Raw genomic sequence first — 19,709 nt, 5'->3', positions numbered from 1 at the left:
CAGTAGGTGAGGATTGGAAAGGAAAGGATTCAGGGGCATTTTCTTGCAAAAAAAAGTTCATCCTGGTCAAGATTAGCAATTTTCCATAAGTATCTACTGTCAGCATGTTGTCTTCCTGCATTGCACCCTGAATAACTAACTGACAGGAAACTCTGCTCTCTTAAGACTCATAGTTAAACTGGCTGTCTTTACTGTTTCTCAGGGTGAAGAGGGAAAAAGAGAATGAAATAAACAGTCCACACCCATAGATATACTGCACATAGGATTCTTGCTAATACCTTTGAAATTTTAACACTTCTGGTCTTCCTGGAGCTTTCACAGAATTCGCATTTTTGCCTAATACAATCAGCAACTAGGGTGTCTGAACGAATCTGGTTTGCCTCACACAGTGGATATAATTTTGGTAACTACCTCTGCTACAACATTTGTCCTTCCCTTTGTAAGCATAATCATTTCTTATCCTTGACCACCTCCTACAAAGTTGACTTTGGACCTGCTGGCCTTCCACTGCAATTTTTTGTTCCAGCCATAGCTGAAATTCTCCTTCTCTTGTCTCAGAAAAACTAAGCTTCCATTTATCCTTGTGTCCTCTTTGAAGGATGTAGATTTTGAATTTCTGTCCTGTAAACTGGTCTAGCTTTGCCTTGACTTTTGACTGAAGACCTTCTTATTTTTTTTTTCAAAGACTTCAGTTTTCTCTGCCTACTACAGAATAATATTATATATAAATGTCCAGAAAATTACAAGAAAATCAAAAGTAGATCTGTAAGTAAATCAAGACTATATGCTCTTGTCTGATCCCCCATCTTGTTATTCAGCATAGCTGATATTGTCTGTGGGTTTGACTGTTAAAGACCTGATCTAACCAATAATTGCTACAAGGCTTATAAGAACAAAACAGGTGTAGCCTCCACGTTTTCACTGTTAACACAACTACTAGGTGCAAATGGCCATGACACTTTTGCACTATTCTTAGAAAGTACGCAAACATATTTTCATTTAGGTATTCTCAGAAATATATACATTTATTTTCATTATCATTTTGGGCCATAAAAGTATACAGACTTTTTAAAGGTTGAACAATTCACAAATTAATCCACATATACCAATATGCCCCGATCTGGATATCATTTAAGAAGTTAATAAAATAATCATGAAAGTATGGTCAAATACTTTCCCAGTAGGAAAGTCTATTGCTTAGACCATTTTCAGGTTCTCGAGGCAGCTTCAGGAACCTGTGTTGATTTTGGGAAGATCTGGTTCATAAACATTAAGAAACAGATTAGGAGACTTAAAATAGATCTCCAGATGTGGAAAATTAAACCTGTAGAAATGTATAATTTAGAAGTTTGGTAGTATTTTGTTTTTTTTTTTCCCCCAACATTTTGCCATATCTGCTGATATACAGATAAATATTGCTAATTTAGTAAAACAAGTAAAATCATAAAGCAAAAGTGAAAATCTTATGAGGGTTTTGTTGTTTTTTGTTTTTTGTTTTTAATCTTGTTTTGTTTTATTTTTTAGGAGACAGCAAACTTTTAACTCTTACCAACAAATTTCTGAGGCATAGAGCTCTTACGTTTGGCGACGTTACTTGCTAGTCTATCCAGCACGAGGGATCTTTCTGACCCTATCTTGCACAGGTCTTCAGCCATTTCACTCTGGTTAGTTTCCTCTTTTATGACTGAAATCAAATGACATCAGAAGGATTAGGCACACTTGTTCCATTTTAATGGAACCACTGTCTTCAGGTTAGTGTTTCTTAGCTAATGTCTTTTAGCTCCTAATCAGTTGGAACAAGGAGCTCACCACTGCAGACAGAGGTCGATTCTCACTCTTCGTAACAAATCCCCTTACACTGACTAATCTATACACGTGTTTCATGTTTCCTTCAACCTCATTTAGGATACAGAAAAGGGACTGCAATTGCAAAGCATCTGCTTGTATGTAGCATAATCATTCCACCCTTGTTCTACACCCAGTCTGCATGGCCATGGGTAAATGAGGTCCTAATATTATCATGGAATCATAGAATTGCTCAGGTTGGAAAAGACCTTAAAGATCATCAAGTCCAACCACAACCTAACCATACTACCCTAACAGCCCTCCGCATAGAATCACAGAATTGAATAATGATAATAGAATTATAATGGGTATGAAGCAGTTCATCTTTTCATCCTTTTGCTGTCACCCCACTTGTCACAGCCTATGTGATTGTTGCTTCTTTAGCAGGAATAATGGACGTATTTCTTAACTCCAATAGCGGAAAACATAGTTGCAAACTATACCAACATCCCCCAAACATACACCTTTCTTTCACCCTATATCTATCATTATACTTCTCTGATGCAATTTTTGAGTGTAAATCACAATTTTAGCTAAATCAGTAAGGCTACATCAACAGTGGAGCATCGATATCTGATACTCAGGCCTGTTTTCCAGCCTTGTGCAGTAGCTAAAGACACTGCAGGATTAGGAAAGAGTTTAGCTATGCAACTCTAGAACAGGGAGACTATTTCACTTTAACTACCTTTCACTTCAATGTTTTTATGAGAAAACTTTCAAAATAAAGGCTATTAAAAATACATGCAAAGGTGTTGTTTCTGATTTCCAGCATCTAAGGAAAAGATAATACAGAATGAGATCTCAGCTTTTTTTTTCTTTTTTTTTTTTTTCAAAAAGAAAAGTAGGAAAAGAGTTAATTTTTATCTGCTACTGGGATATTTATTTTTTTCCTGAACTTGTGAGTCAGAATTAAAGAGAGAAGCAAAATATTTTAGATTTTGATTCTGCTTGCTTTTTCAAGTAGGTGCAGCACTCTGCTACATTTCACCTTCTCTGCTTGCTGAGACTTCATCACTGGGATTTACTCTACTTAGCTCTGAGAAAGGTTCACAGGACCCATTACTCTGGTACCTGGGTGCTTTTTAATATCCAGGAAAATGCAGTGTTATTTTGGCAGCACAGCACTGCCATAAAGGCAAGAGTGTGGAAGTTTCATTGCCTCTGAAATATGCAATGTCAGGCTCTACTGGATAATTGGAAAAAGCAAGTAAAGTGTCCAAGATGACATGTTACCAAGTAGAAAAGCACATAAGTGGTTCTTGATTTGCTGGTGCAGCAGCACATATTGCAGTGACATATAATGATGCCATGAAGATGCAAAAGATTGTGACTGACAGAGAGATCAGAATTTTGTTGTGAGGATGCAGGATACTGGAGGGCATTGATGGTATCTAGTCACCAGCATGTGCTAGCTTCTTGGGATGCTAATGCTTGTAGGTACAACTCTGAAGGATCTTATAGAGAATGGTTAAAGCAGACAGTTTAGCAGTGGAAACAAAAAAAAGATCTCAAAGTAATGCCTCCTGTTTTATTACATTGTTCTACAACGTCCGAGGCAGATGGTGATGGTATGGCAGTAAAGGTTGGACCTTCCTACCAATATTCCACCCATTTTGTTTCCATGTGACAGATGGCAGAGAGGGGCAGTCTGACAAATAGTGTCTGACACGGAGGCATGTATGAATTACAAGCGATGAGTTTCTTGAGGTGGAAAAAATGGCACCCACTGACATTCATCGATGCTTGCTGAATGTCTAAGGAGAACAAACAGTGGATGTGAGCACAGTGAGGTGGTGGGTGGTGAATTTCAGCTGTGGCCATGGTGACAGTGGGTCATCTCCGCTGGTGCACAATTTTATGAGGCAGCATGAAGGCACTTGTCCATGGCTGGCAAAAATAAATAGCTAATGGTGTTGACTGAATTGATTAGTAGTGTTATGTAGCTGATAATTTGTTCTATCAAATGGTGTTGCACTCTTTGTTGTATTTTCTATGGAAATAAATAGAAGGTATTATTTTAAGAGTGACCTATGTAGTTATAAAGATGAAAGAACTGAGAAATATACATCTAGGATATTACAAGAGTCCACTTCTGGTAGTTCGCTGGTACGTAAATTATGTCTTCAATTTCACTCAATCTTTCCATAACACTTATAAGATTCACAAGTTGATGGAAAGCTTTTATTAGTTTAGATCCTTTCAACTGACTTATTTTTTCTGCATGAGGTATTTAAAAATGCTTTTAAAAGTCATCTGCTGTAGCAGAATATCAGATCAGATGCCTTAGAAGATATTTGTAGCAACTTTTTTGAGTATGCAAAAAAGAAAAGGCTTTAGGAGCTCCATATCATGCCCTGACATACCAGAAGAACATTGATAATATAACTGCTTCATTTTCTATTTATAAAGAAGAATGTATGAAAAATTCCAGGAGGACATGCGCTCATTCTGAACTGTTTCAATGCATGTTTTCAACCTTGAGTTTATAATGGAAATAATGTAAAGACTGCAAAGTATACCCAGGACTACCCTGTTTGCAGTGAAATAAAATAACTTGTTTATAGTGAAAAATAATGGGAAAAGTACTGGAAAGTTTTAAGTTTGGAAAAATAAAGAACTGATTTATTATCTGAGTGAGTGCTAATGATTTTAATTTAATTGTTGAGGGAAGTCTTTGGGAGAACACAAGGGCTAAAGCCAGAAATTAATCCTGTACTTTTCTTCTAAATTGCAAGAGTACTCTTATTATATCTAAGATGGATTTCTGTGATGCTTTCAGGATGTGGTAGGAAAGCATCTTTCCAAAGTGTCTATCAATACTCCAAATATTCATCCCAATGAGATATTTGATATTCAGTCCTAAATTACTGAAAAATCTTTTCTGTCATGATTTGCTACATAAAAAACATCAACTTATCTCTAAAATGATATTATTTTTCATTATAGTTTCTGATTCCTCACATCAATTTCATATGTACCTTTTTACTTAAGTATTTAATATTAGTGCAGCTTTTCATTCGTCTCGATATTCATGTGTCGCATGCCAGCATTTCAAATCCAATGCCAGATACAAAAAATGTGAATCTCGAGGAAGAAAATTTCCTTCTAAATTCTATCACTTCTTTGTGGGTAAGTATTGCTGCCTACTGTGTATTATTACTTTGAGCTTTTCTATTTATACATTCTCCAGCCCCTCAACAAAATTAGAAGGAGCACTGCTCTAATATGTTGTCTCCCAGAAGTATCTCAGCTGCATTTGCTCTTATCATTATGTGCATATACTTTACATTATTTGATAGCATGTAAAAACATATTCAGGTTCTGTCCAGATGTAAGGTATTAAATGAGGCATCATTGCAAAGTCAGAGGGAACCTTCCATTTGTCATTTGACAAACTGAATAATATATACTGATGAGATGAAAAAGGTGTGCAAGAAATGTAACTTGGGCTACAACCTGAAGCTCCAACACAGATGCTGCATTTTATATTCTCTATTTAAAATCGCACGTGACTTCTTTCTGCCATCAATCTTGTACAGATCTTTAGTATCTTTGTTAAAAAAATCCAATTCCCAACATCTTTTTATTCTATTTCTGTGTATAGTTTTATACTCTCTGTTCACTAAGAAATGGGCTTCACCTTCATGGTAAGACTGAGAGAGAAGTATAAGAGTTTCTTTTAAAATTGGATGGAAATGGAAAACTTTTAAAGAAGGCTGCTAATAAATTGTTATCCCTTCTGGACTTAGACTGGCTAAGTTAAATCCCTGCTTCCTCCACTCTTGTTTGGAAGAGTCAAATCAAAGACAGATAGCTTATTCTTGATGTATGCATTGGTGACATAGGTCAACTAAGCCCATTAAGCTGTACCTGGGAAGGGCAGGAGAGAAGCAATGCAGAAGAACCTAAAACACTAATACTAACTCATTACATTACACCCACAAGAGTACTGACAATACAGGACTCCAAGCAAAACCAAGAAGTGTTGAAATGATGCTTGATATTGAGATGAATTGAGGTGAACTGAAATATTCCAGGTCTGGCAAATGTTTATTATGTATCCAACTTTCACTTTGTTTTTTTATTTGTGCTGAACAAAATGAGAAAAGCCAAATATTTATCAAATATAGAATAAATCCAGATGCAGTATCACACAGATGGTGATATGCGTGTATATGCATAACACTGTGCCTCTCCAACAGAAAAGATGGCACAAATGGTACAGCTGTTCCTTCTGAAATCCTTTTTCTGAGTGCATGAGTGGACAGTGCTAATCCCCAAATGGGTACTTTTATTACCTGAATAAAGGTTGCTTGAGATACTCATGGTTTGCAGGTAGTTATGACAGCGTTCTTTATGTTCTTCCAAAGAGCTGCGCTGCTTATAGCTGCGACCACAGTATCCACACTTATGGGGTTTGCCAACTGGAGAAAACAAAATGGATTGAGAGACTCACATGAGGGATGGAACACCATATTAATAATGGTAAGAATAACAGGAAAAGAAAAAAAGCACAAAAGTACTGCAAAAGAATCTCATTAACTGAAATGAAGAATTATTTTTTTTATATTAAAAAATAATAATGGAAAACCAACTGTACATCTTTGCATCAGCAGGCCAATGCTGTGGGTGCTGCAAACTTATTTCAGATTATTCACATCAGATAAGGACAGTAACACTAAATCTTCACAAATGACATCTACATAAGTTAGAAACTGAGACACTTTCAAAGATCTGAGCAAAGTTACTTTAAAGCCTGGTTCCAGCAGAGGCTGTGCATGAGGAAGACCTGCAATGAGCACTGCTTTTGTGGGCACGCACCTGCCCATGACTGGATGTCAGTTCTGCTGGAACAAGAATCAGCTCAGCTCTTTTAGAACAATGTTAGATTTCACATGTTTTCTTGCTCTCTGCTCCGGGAAATTCAAGACAAAGGGCATGAAAAAAAAAGTTATGTTTTTCACCCATCCAGATTCAAACGATTCCAGGAATTTCATAGTCACGACAGGGCTTTGTGGACCTCGAGGCCTGTATTTTCTTAGCTTGAAAAGTCTGTCACAACTTTAGATGGTTATGCAGCTAAACTTTTGAATTTTGTATACAAATTCTCAGGTGGAAATCAGACTCAGGCATTGAATTTGTTTTTTAATGTATTTCTGTCAATTTGCTAATTATGGGAGCCAATCAATATCTTCATTTTATGCTTTGTCTTTTTGCTGTGGAATCCTAAGCATTTGCTGAAAGTGTTAAGGTGTAGTGTATATATGAAAAAAATAGGGTTAAAGTTGCACAGTCACTAAAATCAGTAAGGGTCTGGAGGCAAAATAGAAAATTTAACTTTTCCTGACTCAGGATGGGACTGCGCAGAACAAGTAGAAACTATTTTGGATATCTGGAAGCAACCCTTGGGTTCCTATCATTTAATGTGTGCTAGAAGAATTTCCTTAGTTTTGTATAACACAGAAATGCTGCTTTGAGAGCTTTCCTTCTACAGCTCAAAACTAAAGCTCTAAAGCCAACTTTCACGTGTAAATTTGTTAGTGTCAGTTACAGCCATGCGTCTTGGAGGTCTCCTGTTCAATCTGCATTTCCATCCTAGCTTGGGAAACTAGGTGAGACTACACTCTTCATTTTAATGTGCTTTATTGTTGTTAGGTTGGTTTTGCTTCATGGAAGTATGTGACTATGGCTTTTGTTAAACACCGAGGTTAATGATATTGGAAAAATGCAACTATTCAAAGAATATTTATTCAGATCTCTGTGTTACTGTTAAGAAAAAACACTACAAATTTCTAGCGGAATCCTCTTTTCTGGAAGATTCTTATCTCCCTCCTTTCCCCTCTTTCTCCCCCTCCTTCTTTCAATGTTTTTGTAATAACCAAAGATATATAATATATATAATAACCAAGTGCAACAAATAACTGCTGCTAAATGTTGTAGTTGTGGTAGGTTGTTCACCCCTTACACCAATAATGACTACCAGACTGTATGTTTTTGAGACTTCATGACTTAAAGCCTACTGTGTTCAGACCCTTTGTTATCTGTGTATGCAGATAAATGTCATCCTAACCCTAAAACTTTCAGCAGCTTTGAATAAGTAGTTCCATGAAATAGATTACTCACATGCAGTGTGTGAGATGAAACCCTAATATAGAAATTTCTAATTGGCCAAGAATTATGGGAAAAAAAACAGTTCTGGTGAAGGACCATGACCGCAAGCACAGTTTAGTCATTTCTGTGCAGCTACAGCACTGCGGCCGGCTCACTGCTTGGCTGATGCTGACACACAACTGCTGGCCTTCCCAGGGCGAGAAGACCTCTCACAATTCATTAGGAAAAACTTCTTTACAGAAAGGGTGCCTAAGCACTGGAATAGGCTCCCCGGGAAGGTGGTTGAGTCACCATCTCTGGATGTGTTTAAAAACCATTTGGATGTGGTGCTCAGGGACATGATTTAGCGGAGGGTTGTTAGTTAGGGTAGTATGGTTAGGTAGCGGTTGGACTTGATGATCTTTAAGATCTTTTCCAATCTGAGTGATTCTGATTCTATGACTTGGGCCATCAACACCCCCATAAGCACTCTGTGGTTCAGAAGCACCCCAAGGCGGGCCCATACCCTCACTTACCCGAGTGAGTCCGCAGGTGGCCTGTGAGGGCATCCCTGCGCCGACAGGCGTAGTTACAGAGGTGGCATTTGAAGGGCTTTTCACCCGAGTGCAACTTGATGTGGCGCAGGAGGTTGCCCTTCTGCGTAAAGGAGGCTCCGCACTGATTGCACTGGAAAGGGCGTTCTCCTAAGGGGAGAAGGAGGAAATGTGTGAGAACAAAAAATCTTGCACAGGAACAAGAGAAAGATTTCAGTGAAAAAAAGTTGTTTTCTCCCTGCTGCTCTGTGACTTCCACCGGCTGCAGGTTTGATATAACATGAGGCTTTCAGACTAAACCTGCCAGTTTCTTAATGCTTCACTGGCTGGGTCAATTTGATCTGAAAATCTAATTTTTTTTTTTCTAAATCAGAATGGCACATCACAATGCAAATTCAAACTCATTTAAATAAAGTGACTGCAACATTTTGTGTTGAAGAGCCACTCTTCCTGATCAGCAGTTTTGGAATAAACCAATATCCAATTTTGCATGTTGTGGCATTTGGTGGGGTTTTTAATGTGGCTTTTTTCAAAGGGTCTTTAAAATATGCCACTGAAGCAGCAAAATAAAAAGGAAACTCATTAAAAATGCATTTCAGGATCACAAGTTCATTTCAGCGTTACATTCTTATATTTAAATGAAAGGCACTTCATTATAACAGTTATAATAACTTCTTTTCATTTACATTTTCCCTGTATTTTCCCTTTCAATTTCTTCTCCATTACCTGTCTGTCCCTAAGCAGCCAAATCAGGAAAGAGACAGAGAGAGAGAAAGAGAGAGAGTAAAATCACATAAGTTGAAACAGTGCAGAGAAAGCCCTGTACTTCCACACGACGCTTCCAGCTCCTCTTTTGGCAGAGAAGTCATAGAAATGGGCTCTCCTGGGCCATGCTTGGGAAAGGCACAGGGAAAAATGCGAAGTCGCAGACTTGATTTGTCTAAATGGGTGCCTGCTATCAAGCAAACGAAATAGGTCGCCTTTGCAAAAAAATTTACATGACTGTTGTTTGCTTTTTAATGCTGTTCTAGAGCGGTTTTATTCCTTTGGCTTTTGACATTTGATTTCAGCTAGAGAAGGCCTTAAGTCAGCGGGAAATACAGTCTCTTATGTTTCCAGTAGTACATAAGAGTGTGTATGTTTCCAGTGCATATACAGGAAATATTTAATACATGGAATTATTTAAATATACAGGAAAATTTAAACATGAGAGCACTCCATTATCAGGATCTGCTCCTGCATGCCCACTTCTCTTAAGATGTAGTCTTTGCCAGAGTTAAAACCAGCCTTAAAAATCATTTGCTGAATTCTGTTTTTCTTCGGCATAAATGTAATACACTTTAGTAATTATAATTCATCAATGATATTAGAAAAAGCTCAGAGATGACGTCATTTTTTAAAAATATAGCAATAATACTGAATATAAAATTTCAGTGCTGAAGTCAAAATATGCATAAAATAAATACAAGTTGAACAGTTCCTTCCTTCTGTCTCACTTAACCATCATGTGTTACTCTGGACATCTAGGATCTACCTGTATGTCCATACATGTGCAACATGACAGCTCTTTACTTTTGGATAATGGAAAAGAAAAGCTGGAAAGCAATTAGATAGCAGCACAGTCCCAACACAAACAGCTGCAAACTGTGATCAGGGTTGGCAATTTCAGCAAGCAGCCAACAGAGAGATGAGCCTTCTTTATGGCAAAATACTCTCACTGGTCTAACAGCTCCATTCCTTGTCCAGCCCAATGAGCTCACTGGCTTTGTCCAGCAAGTAAATGGATTCATCTAAATGACATCCACAGTTGGTTCATCTGGAGTGGCCTGCAGGTGTGTTTTCTATATTTAATAAGCCATGCATAGAAGTTAGGGAAAAATGAAAATGGGTAAGAGAGTGTTCCACCTCTCAGCAGTTACTTGGTGTGGCAGGTATTTTTCAGAACATGACCAAACAGCAATCAAGAAGACAATTTGAAATGAGAGGCATGTTCTGAAGAAATGCTTAATTCTTACCAGGCAACTTTTTCTAGCATTGATTTCTATTATTTTTAATAGAAAATAATATCAGAGAAGTGTTAAGAGGAGAAAACAAGGATCACAGAAGTACTCCAGGAGATATGCCTGAAGTAAGAATGAAATGTATCTCCAGCCTACAGCTCTCTTAATTACAGGATAAATCCCACACTGTGGGCGGAGAAGACAGGCAGATGGAGCATGTTGGGTGAGACTGCTGCATACCAAGCTTTTATTTAAAACTTAAAATGGAATGAAATGTAGGGGATCCTAGACTTGTGCTACAGTACAAGTGAAACAGCATCTCCACTGAAAGTCTCTGAAACTACATGGAGCTGAGCTCCAGCCAGTCTCTGATAGAAGGCGACTGGGTTGTAGAGCTATCCCAGAACAAGAGGGAGGGAGAGGATGAAGTTAACAATGCATAATGCATCTCCTGCCAGCTTTGTGTGCTATTTTCTTGCCGTACTGAACAGCATTTTATCTGCATTTGGTGGATTTCACGTCTGGTCATGCAGCTATGGAGGGAGAGGGGCCCAAATTTTGCCCCTTGTGCAAAAATGAAAATGGAGCCCAGAGCTGAATCAATCACCACTGCGTTGGTTGCAAGCTTTAGTGGGACTCTGGACTACTTATTCAGTGAAGAATACTTCTCATCTTGATTGAAATCTTTCTCATTTCTTAAGCATAATAATGACAAAATCATTTAGAGTTGCATATAGCCCTCCTTCCTCAAATGCTCAGAAATATCGATTCTTCAGGGGGCATTCACTTTCTAAACACATTTGAGACATTCAAATCCAGTTAACAAGACATAACTGAACTAACTGGTGACTCATGTCACCGGAGTGTGTGTATGAAGAGGGAATATACATACATATGCACACACAAATATGTCCAATTAGGCACACCAATGACACATATGGTACAGGCTGAGGTGATGGGGGGTGGGGAGGGCCTGGAAAGGTTTTCTCCCTCTTTTTCCTTAAACACTAATCACAAAAGCAGCAGCAGGCCGGGGAACATGCACACTGAAGAGTTGGGCCAGATGAGCAATGGAGTTGGACGTGTGTGAGCAGGGTGTGCCCCACAGCTGGGAGCAACAGGTCAGGCCTTGGGAAGCAGCCAGCACTTTCCAGCTGCTGGCAGGGAGAAGGGGCAGACATATCAGGTGCTGCTCTGCATATCTGCACTTGGCAGGTGTATTCATTAAAAGTAATTATGGCTTTTATCAGGTCAGGCAGTCATTTTATTTTGGCACTTCAGTGTGCTAGAGTTTTGTTCACTTATCAAATATTTATTTAAGGAAGCCTCACTGCATATGCAGGTTTTACATGAATTAGCAGCAAAGTAATTCATTTGTGAGGCTTATTCCTTCATCAGGCATGTATTGAAATGGGCTTCAGAGTAGACAGTTAAGTGTCTGTAATAGTGTATCCCATTTCTACATTAATTTTCTCAGCACAACTGAAAGGAAAAGCAGTCACCTCATGATGTCCCTTTAATTTAAACTGCCAGCTCTGAGCCTCCGCTTCCTTGCAAAAGCATAGCTCCTCTCTGAGCTGCTTGCAGTAGGGCCTGAGAGTGAGGTGGGAGTGAAGGCAAAGGCTTTATTTCCACGGAAAGATTCAGGGATTCAACTTCATAACCCTTAGCTTAATTGTTGATAAAAGAAGGAGTTCCTGTTGAACAAAGCGGTGTTTGCTCTCTGGGTTTTAACCACATTCGCTTACTAAGAGGATCCTATTGGCAAGGGATGGGTGCTGCATGGGGTTGAGAAAATCCAGTGGCCCCACACTTACAGGCTGACAGGGCCTGCAAGGCACTGCCTGGGCCATATGGCACATGCATGGATTGCTGTGCCAGGCACGGTGCTTTGGAAGCTGGAGTCCTGTTTCAGGAGCGAGGACAGGGCCTCTGGAGAGGCTGGCAGGGGGAAGGCAACCTGGCTCATCCCAGTGAGACATGTCTGCCACAAAGTGCGAACCCATAGACCAGCAAAAAAGACCGAGGCTGCACAGCCTTGGTGTAACACCATGTCTGGTTGAGGCTGCTCAGCCTTGATGAAACATGGTGTCTGGTGTTTGGGAGCCCCAAACAGCTGCTCCTCAGCTACAACAGGCAGAGTGCTAGCCATAGCTGTGCTGCTCAGCTAGCAGCACTACACATCACTCAGAGGTACATGCCGTCGCCCAAGGATAACTTGTTCAGAATGTGTGGTCAAACGTCTTTTGCTGACCATCACTACAACATGAATTCAAGACAAATTCACAGAACATGCTTTCCTCCAGTTTTTTGCTACCGGGACAAGTACAGTTTGGCCTTTTTGTTCCCACTCCCATTTCCACATACTTACACGTGTCTACACATAAACATATGCATGCTGTTCATCTGTTTGTTGTTCTCATTTTGTCATCTTTTTATCAAGTTATGAACTGACTTTCTGCTCTAGCTGCACTGAATAGACCTCCTGCTCCTCTGTTCCTCCAGAACTTATTTTGCCTTGAGCAGACACAAAGCCTTCTGCCTCACAACTGCTTTGCAACATTTCATTTAAACTACAAAACTACATCAAAAATAGAGTACGCCTGTTTGAAAGGCCTCAGGTTCAAGTCATTTTCCATACACATCTTACCGACTTTTAAGGCATCGCACTGAAATTCAATGTTAAGAGAGCATTTTTGTTATATCTAAGAGGTATGTTGCAGCCCTCTTCTAGGAACTAGATATGGCTTTCCCAACAGAGATACGTATCTGTTCTTTCCTGCCATCTGAATATACAAAACTGCTGAATATCTGTTTTCAAAGTAACTTTTACAGCACAACAGTACAGTTCAGCTCTTATTCTTTAGCTGTAGATGTCCTCAGAATTTAGATCAGAATCCAAATTTTTAAATACCTAAACTCAGGTAAGACGAGAGTCACCCAGGTCTTCATTTGTTTCAGCCTCTTCATATTTTGTGATCTTTGAAACTATTTACAATTGGAAAATTGAGGCAAGATTCACAGTACTTTGATAATGAAAAGCCATCACCACGGAACACAACCTCTTTACATGTCTCTTTTAGTGTCTCAGTGGAAAACTTTTAGTCCAAATCTAACCAGTGACAATAATTGCTTTTACTTTATGAAACGCTTGACATAAAACTAACTTCTTATTTTCTGATGCTACAATTCCCTTAAAACTTTAAGTTACTTATTCATTTTGCCAATCACTTTTATAATTCTAGTCCATAATGAACTTTGTTGCACTGTTGGTAACATTAGAACTGGGTCAATTTCAGAGTTGGACACTTTTTTTTTTTTTTTCCCCAGCAATTCTTAGAGTTTTCTTAGCAATTAAACAAGAATTAGGGTTTTTTTTGAAACTTGAAATTTTCATGTAGCTTCAGGCCAAATTACACATTCGCTCAGACATGAATTTTGGTATCAGCATAATATATAACTGCTGACTAGAATAAATGAAATTGTGCCTATTTTCTATTACTCTGTTAAACAAACTGTGGTTTGTTTGTTTGTTTTTCCCAATTTCTGACCCAATAGCTGGAATTTCATCAAGGAGAAATTTCAATTTCTGTGCTGTCCAAAATGCAATAACAAAATAACCGAGTTCCAAATGCCCACCGATGCTGCATTATCTTACAAGAGGGAACATGTGCATGATAGTCAGAAAAGAAGACTTAGTTCCTAATATGCGGCCGACTCTTGTCAACTAAAGGAAAAACTATGCCAGGCCTTACCAGTGTGGCTTCGTTTGTGAACCATGAGCACATTGGGACCGATGCAAATTATCCCACAGATATCACATTTTAGCTTTCCGTTAGGAAGTCGAATGCCTCCAACTCCTGACATAGCCTTGCTGCCTGGGCCATTGTGTGAGCCATTCATTTTGTCTCCAGAGGTATCAAGCATTCGTAAATCCTCCGCACATTCTTCCCCATTCATTTCACAGGCACGCCCATTCTCTTCATCACTCTGAGTCTCTATTTTAATATTACCGGCTGAAAAAAACAATAGAGGATGCCACTCAGTTTCATTGCAGAATAAATATAGTGGCCAAGAAACAGTCACATCAAAGGAGTTAATTTCTACACATAGAATGTACAATATACCCAAATAACAAAAGCTACAAACACAACTACAGTTCTATGTGCCATGCGATGAGTTTACAATATGTGGAGCAGTGAACAGTTAACATCAGTAAGACAAATACAAGGCATCCAGGGAACTGGGAACCCAAAAAACATTACAAGTCTGTTCCTAGCTCACTTTGAGATTTTTGCATTTGTGATATTGATTTTGACATTTCAGGCTAATTGAAATTAAATTAATAACTCCTCAGCTACTCATGGATTTGTCCAAAAGAACTATGAAAATAAGCAACACATCAAAGACAGTTGAAAACGCAACATTCTCCACTTGGCAGAATGGTCCTGAGCATTGTACTAAATTCAGATATTTGTTTTATGGTTTTACAGGATAAGTAAGGACAATGTCCCCATTGATCAAAGAGAACAAACATTGATTAAATTAAAGAAAAGCGAAGAAACGGAAGGAAAAATTCAAGAGCAAGGATGGCATCACAGGAAATCATAGGATAAATAATTGCGTTTTAGGGTCACAAAGCAAGAGGAAAGGATATCTACAATCACAAGCTTCTATTAAGACCAGTGAAATCAACAAAGATGGATGGGAGAACTGTTCTGACTTTTCTGGGCAACTTCTCTGTATTATAATCCTGTAGGTGACAATTGCTTGCAACTAGCAGAAAAATGCAGGTGTGAATTTGGCATAGTCTGACTACACGTGACAGCTTGTAGGTTGGTAGACTATATCTGTCTCAAACCTAAATGTTACAGAAACAGGCCGTGGTTCAGATCAGTTCACAATACTATTCATTCCTCTTCTCTCTACAGGACTGTTTTTTTTTTTGTTTGTTTGTTTTGTTTTGTTTTGTAGAGTAAACTATCTTTATAGTTAATTCCTTGTTTTCTGATCTGATGACTTCAGTGGAAAAGCAGTTCTTCATTCGTCTCCAAAAGACCGGATCTTTATTTCCTTTCAGTGAAAAACCCAGTTCTCTGGAACCCAAGAGCAGATTATTTACTGTACTGGCTAGCTGAGTATGTAAAGGATCTGCTTTGCCCCATGGAGAGCCAAGTCTTTTTTGTGCAACAGTGATTACATGGGAGCCTTATTACTGCATCCTATGTGCTGCAGTAGCAATGACATAATTAAGCTATGGGCACTAATTACATCAAAGGTTGAAAGATCCTAACGTTCACTTGAAAATGAAATGTTTGCTCAACTTTTCCCTGTGACCCCTTGCAACCCCCCAGGTGTTCCAGCCGGACTGTAGGGATGTGCCTGACGACAGGGTCTGAAGAAAAGCCCTGCTGGGAAACATGCTTGGAGTAAAGACGTTCAGCTTTCTGAACACTGCTTGGCTGAACACTTTTCATAAAGTCTGCCACTGTAGGCAGTTGAATGTTTTTTCAATTAAAAAAAAAATATATATAAATTGTAATCAAAATCATATGTAAGATAGATAAAATGCACGTCCAAGACAGCAGGTATCCTTTAACAGTTATGTCCTAAAGAGGGGAATAATTTAGAAGTATGGAGAAAAAAAAACAGAGATTAAAACAGTGACTGACAAAAATGTAGAAGTAGCTAATCAGAGGTGTTCTACCGTATTCTACAGAATTAGCAGAATAGCCCTGTAGTGCTGTTTTCACTGTGGTGAACAGCAGCAATAGAACTATTCACCTTGAGTGTATGACAGATTTTCCATATATCACACAGCAAGTGCTTTCTCTTAATTATAAGAATGATAATTTGTATGTAAATATGTACATCATAACATAATAATTGGTTATGTAAATAAATTGCATATGCCTCACCTGCTAGGAGTTTGGAGAAGGTGGCTTTTGAAGTAGGCTTTATGTTAAGTTGAAACAAAACATATGTGAACGAAGCAAAAAAAAAATCACACTACTTAACTATTTAAAGCGTAAATAGACAAATGAACATTACTGAGAGGTGAAATGGAACGCAAATAAATCACAGAAGTAGGAACTAGATGGAAATGCTCTGAATTCAGTGAACTGAACTTGCAGTATACTTACAGGAAAAAGATTTGGGAATTATTGCATGAAAGTCCCTAAAGCCTTCTGCCCCATATGCAGCTGCAATAAAGAAGGCAAACAGGATGCTGACTTGTAGTTCTGCTAGCAGTAAATGTAAAAGAAGATGGCATTATTGCTATACAAGAAATACATAGGAGAAAGACAGAGCTATTGTTACATAAGCAACACAGTTCAGGACAAAGCAGTAGGACAACAAGCAGAGGAATTCAGACCTCTGTCTGATGACTCTGATTTGTGAAAATGCCACATTTTCCAAAGCATCCAACAAGTTTTATCATGTTTTCTAAAAGCATAACCTTTCTTGGGCATTCCCCTTGCTTGTAGGTTAACTCCTATTGAAGTCAAGAGGAACTTTGGCTGAAGCATCTAGAAAAAGGGCAGACAGGAGCAGAGCACCTAGCCCAACCTTCTCCCAGTCCCAAGGAAACCACGGCCCCTGGAAAGAGAAGACTTTTTGCCATCATTCTCTCTTTGCATGGTAGAGATCTCTTCTTTATCTGTGCTCATTTCTAGTGACTGCAGTTGTATAAGTTAAATTGAATTGTTTTCTTTGCACGTCTGATGAACTTATATAATGGAACAACACAGAGTTAGATTATACATATAGTTGTGTACTAGAACATTTTTTTGCATTTCTGATGCCGGTCTTCAGAATGTATCTACACAAAAGCAGCTGCACAAGCACACTATAATGCGCATGTTATGAGTTGCCAAGTGCAAATTAACATGGCCTGGGGTAGGTTGATAGTGGTAATGATACAGTTCATTACTTGCTGTAAGCAGTGACAGAGATACTGATCTCCTCAAACTTCATTAAAGACCTGCAGCAGTGTGTCTTGGAGTAGCACAGCTCCCCTGAGCAGTGCAGCTCTGTATGAAGCAGAGCTGGCACCCAGGATGCCCCTGCAGCACTGCTCACTGAGGGCTTGCTTTGGGTGGGATGCTCACTTCGGGGACAAGAGCCAACACATGGTGAGGCCACATTCCTACTCCTGGCTTCTCATAAAGGTTTTATAGGTCTAGTTAGCGAACAAAATCTCTTCATGCTCAGATTTAGGACACTTTTCAGGCCTGTTTTTCAAAAGAAAGTTATTGTAAAAAAGCTCTGCTGACGCAGGAGAAGGAACAGGAAAGAGAACCACTCCAGCAGAAATACTCGGGATTTTTGTCGAGTCCGACTGAAAAATGGAGAAAAAAAAAAAAAAAGGCTGGAGACTTAGACTGAAAAAAGTAAAACAGTAAAATGTTCTATTTCTTTTGTAAGAAATGTTTTGTCCCTCTCTTGCTATAGTGGGCGAAATCACTCCTGGGGCACAACTATCTGGGAATCAGACTTTTCAGATGCACTGATTAAGAACATTACATTTGCACAGGTTTCTCAAACAGTTACTCAATACAGTCTTTGTAGAAATGTGTCTGTTAAATTCATGTCTTTATACACATGCATACAGGCATTAATTACCTGTACACTCATTTATTCTAACAGTTTTTCATCGGCTCTTCTAACATCATCAAAGCTTTACTTATTAATTGACTTCAGTTCTGTTGGAGATCACCTTATAAGGCTCTGTGTTTTACTCTGTTTGTACCCTCTCTGTACACCAGTACTGTCTTTGTACTGGTGCGATTTGGGGATGTCTAAACCAAGCCCTTTTTTTGTGTGCAAGGAATGTGGAGTTTGTATCAGTGTCACTGTACTGGCAGCTCTGCCCTTACTTCCCTGTTGGCCTACCCATACTGTGGAAAATTCAACCAAAAGCAGGGCACCCTGTGGGTTTCTTGTGCTTTCTGATGTCTAATGAGAGCTTCACTCTGGATTTTTGAAATTTATGTCATGAAGAGTGTTTGCCATGACAAAAGGTGGCTTAAGCAAAAGTATTTGGACAAAAAAGAACTGACGTATCAAGGTGAAGAGGGGTGACAGTATGATTTGTCTGTCTTTTCAGATCCAAGCACTGGTTTCCTTGGGAAGGGCACTGTAGTTGGCTCAGCATGGCACTCAGGCTGGGATACCCAGAAAAGCGTGAAGAAGGATGAGGGTCTGAGTCACACTTCCCTGGAAAAATCTGAACAGTGCCAAAGGGAAGGAGGTTGCTTTGCAATGAGTGAAAGAGTCTTTTAGTGGGGAGAAAGGAGAAACCAAATGGACTTCCTTGGAAACAGGAAGGCTTGAAGGAACAGCATTTAAAGGACAGGAGAGTAGGCAGCTGGGGAAAAAGCATGTGTAGGATGAATGATTTGTCTTCAGCTCCACATGGGCTCCCTCTCACATGTAAATGCCTTTCAAAGTTTTGTGAAACTTTGGTACTAGCATGGTTTTGAGTGCCTGGGCTAAAATCTCATTTGAAAGAGAACTTCACATCTCAACTCATAATCTTCTCTGCTGGAAGATATATAATAAGACCTGACTGTCAAAGTATTTAGGGAGTAACAGAGAAAAACAGATCATACTGAAGTTGCTGGGGAATTTGAAGGATAGAAGTACCTAACTCCCATTGATTTTTAATGGGATTTGAGTAGACCTTTTATTGCAGTGAAGGTACTTAACTGCATTATGTGGCATATAAATGTCTTAAAGAGATGTCCCTTAGTCTATATTTGAAAGTAAACACAGTAATCTAATTTTTGGTCGTGACATTATTCCATGCAAATTCTTGCTCATACTTAGCAACCAATAGCAAAGAAAATTCCTCTTGAAGTTGTTTCGAATAATTTGAGTGCATGCAGTTTTTTGTTTGGATGGCTTATTATTCTAAGACAAGTCAGAAACATTTTGTTGATATTAGTTGATGATTACCAGTAGCTTTAAAGTCCAGCAAGAGTTTTGAGTGCAGACAACACAGCTATTCAAGCAGTAGACAGATGATGCTGCAACAATATTTGATTCACTTAAGCAGTGGATTGAGAGTATTATGGTGAGAAGGAGAGAACCTTTAACACCATCTGTGTTAGCAAATTATATATAACATTGCTACAAAGGTAGAATAAGATGAAACAGACTGAAATAAACCACCCCAACACATGAGGCTGTCAACAAAAGCAGCCAGGATCTCTTC

At 38.9% G+C, this 19,709-nt stretch overlaps 1 protein-coding gene across 10 annotated transcripts in view; it reads right to left on the bottom strand.

Moving 5' to 3' along the window:
• IKZF1 (IKAROS family zinc finger 1) overlaps positions 1-19,709 on the bottom strand; it is a 71,419-nt gene that overhangs the window by 6,214 nt on the left and 45,496 nt on the right. For 5 of the 10 annotated variants that reach the window (XM_085220487.1, XM_085220488.1, XM_085220489.1 and 2 more), the window contains 4 exons: positions 14,245-14,505; positions 8,472-8,639; positions 6,144-6,269; positions 1,550-1,684 (listed from right to left, as the gene is read on the bottom strand). In XM_085220487.1, the coding sequence (XP_085076613.1) occupies positions 1,550-1,684; positions 6,144-6,269; positions 8,472-8,639; positions 14,245-14,505 (690 nt within the window). The remainder of the gene's footprint in view (positions 1-1,549; positions 1,685-6,143; positions 6,270-8,471; positions 8,640-14,244; positions 14,506-19,709) is intronic. The other 5 variants (XM_085220490.1, XM_085220493.1, XM_085220492.1 and 2 more) reach the window with 5 other exon arrangements.

This window comes from Meleagris gallopavo, chromosome 3, assembly GCF_905368555.1.
Source record: "Meleagris gallopavo chromosome 3, MGAL_WU_HG_1.1, whole genome shotgun sequence".
Lineage (NCBI taxonomy): Eukaryota > Metazoa > Chordata > Aves > Galliformes > Phasianidae > Meleagris > Meleagris gallopavo.
This window is presented reverse-complemented; position numbering and strand designations above follow the sequence as displayed.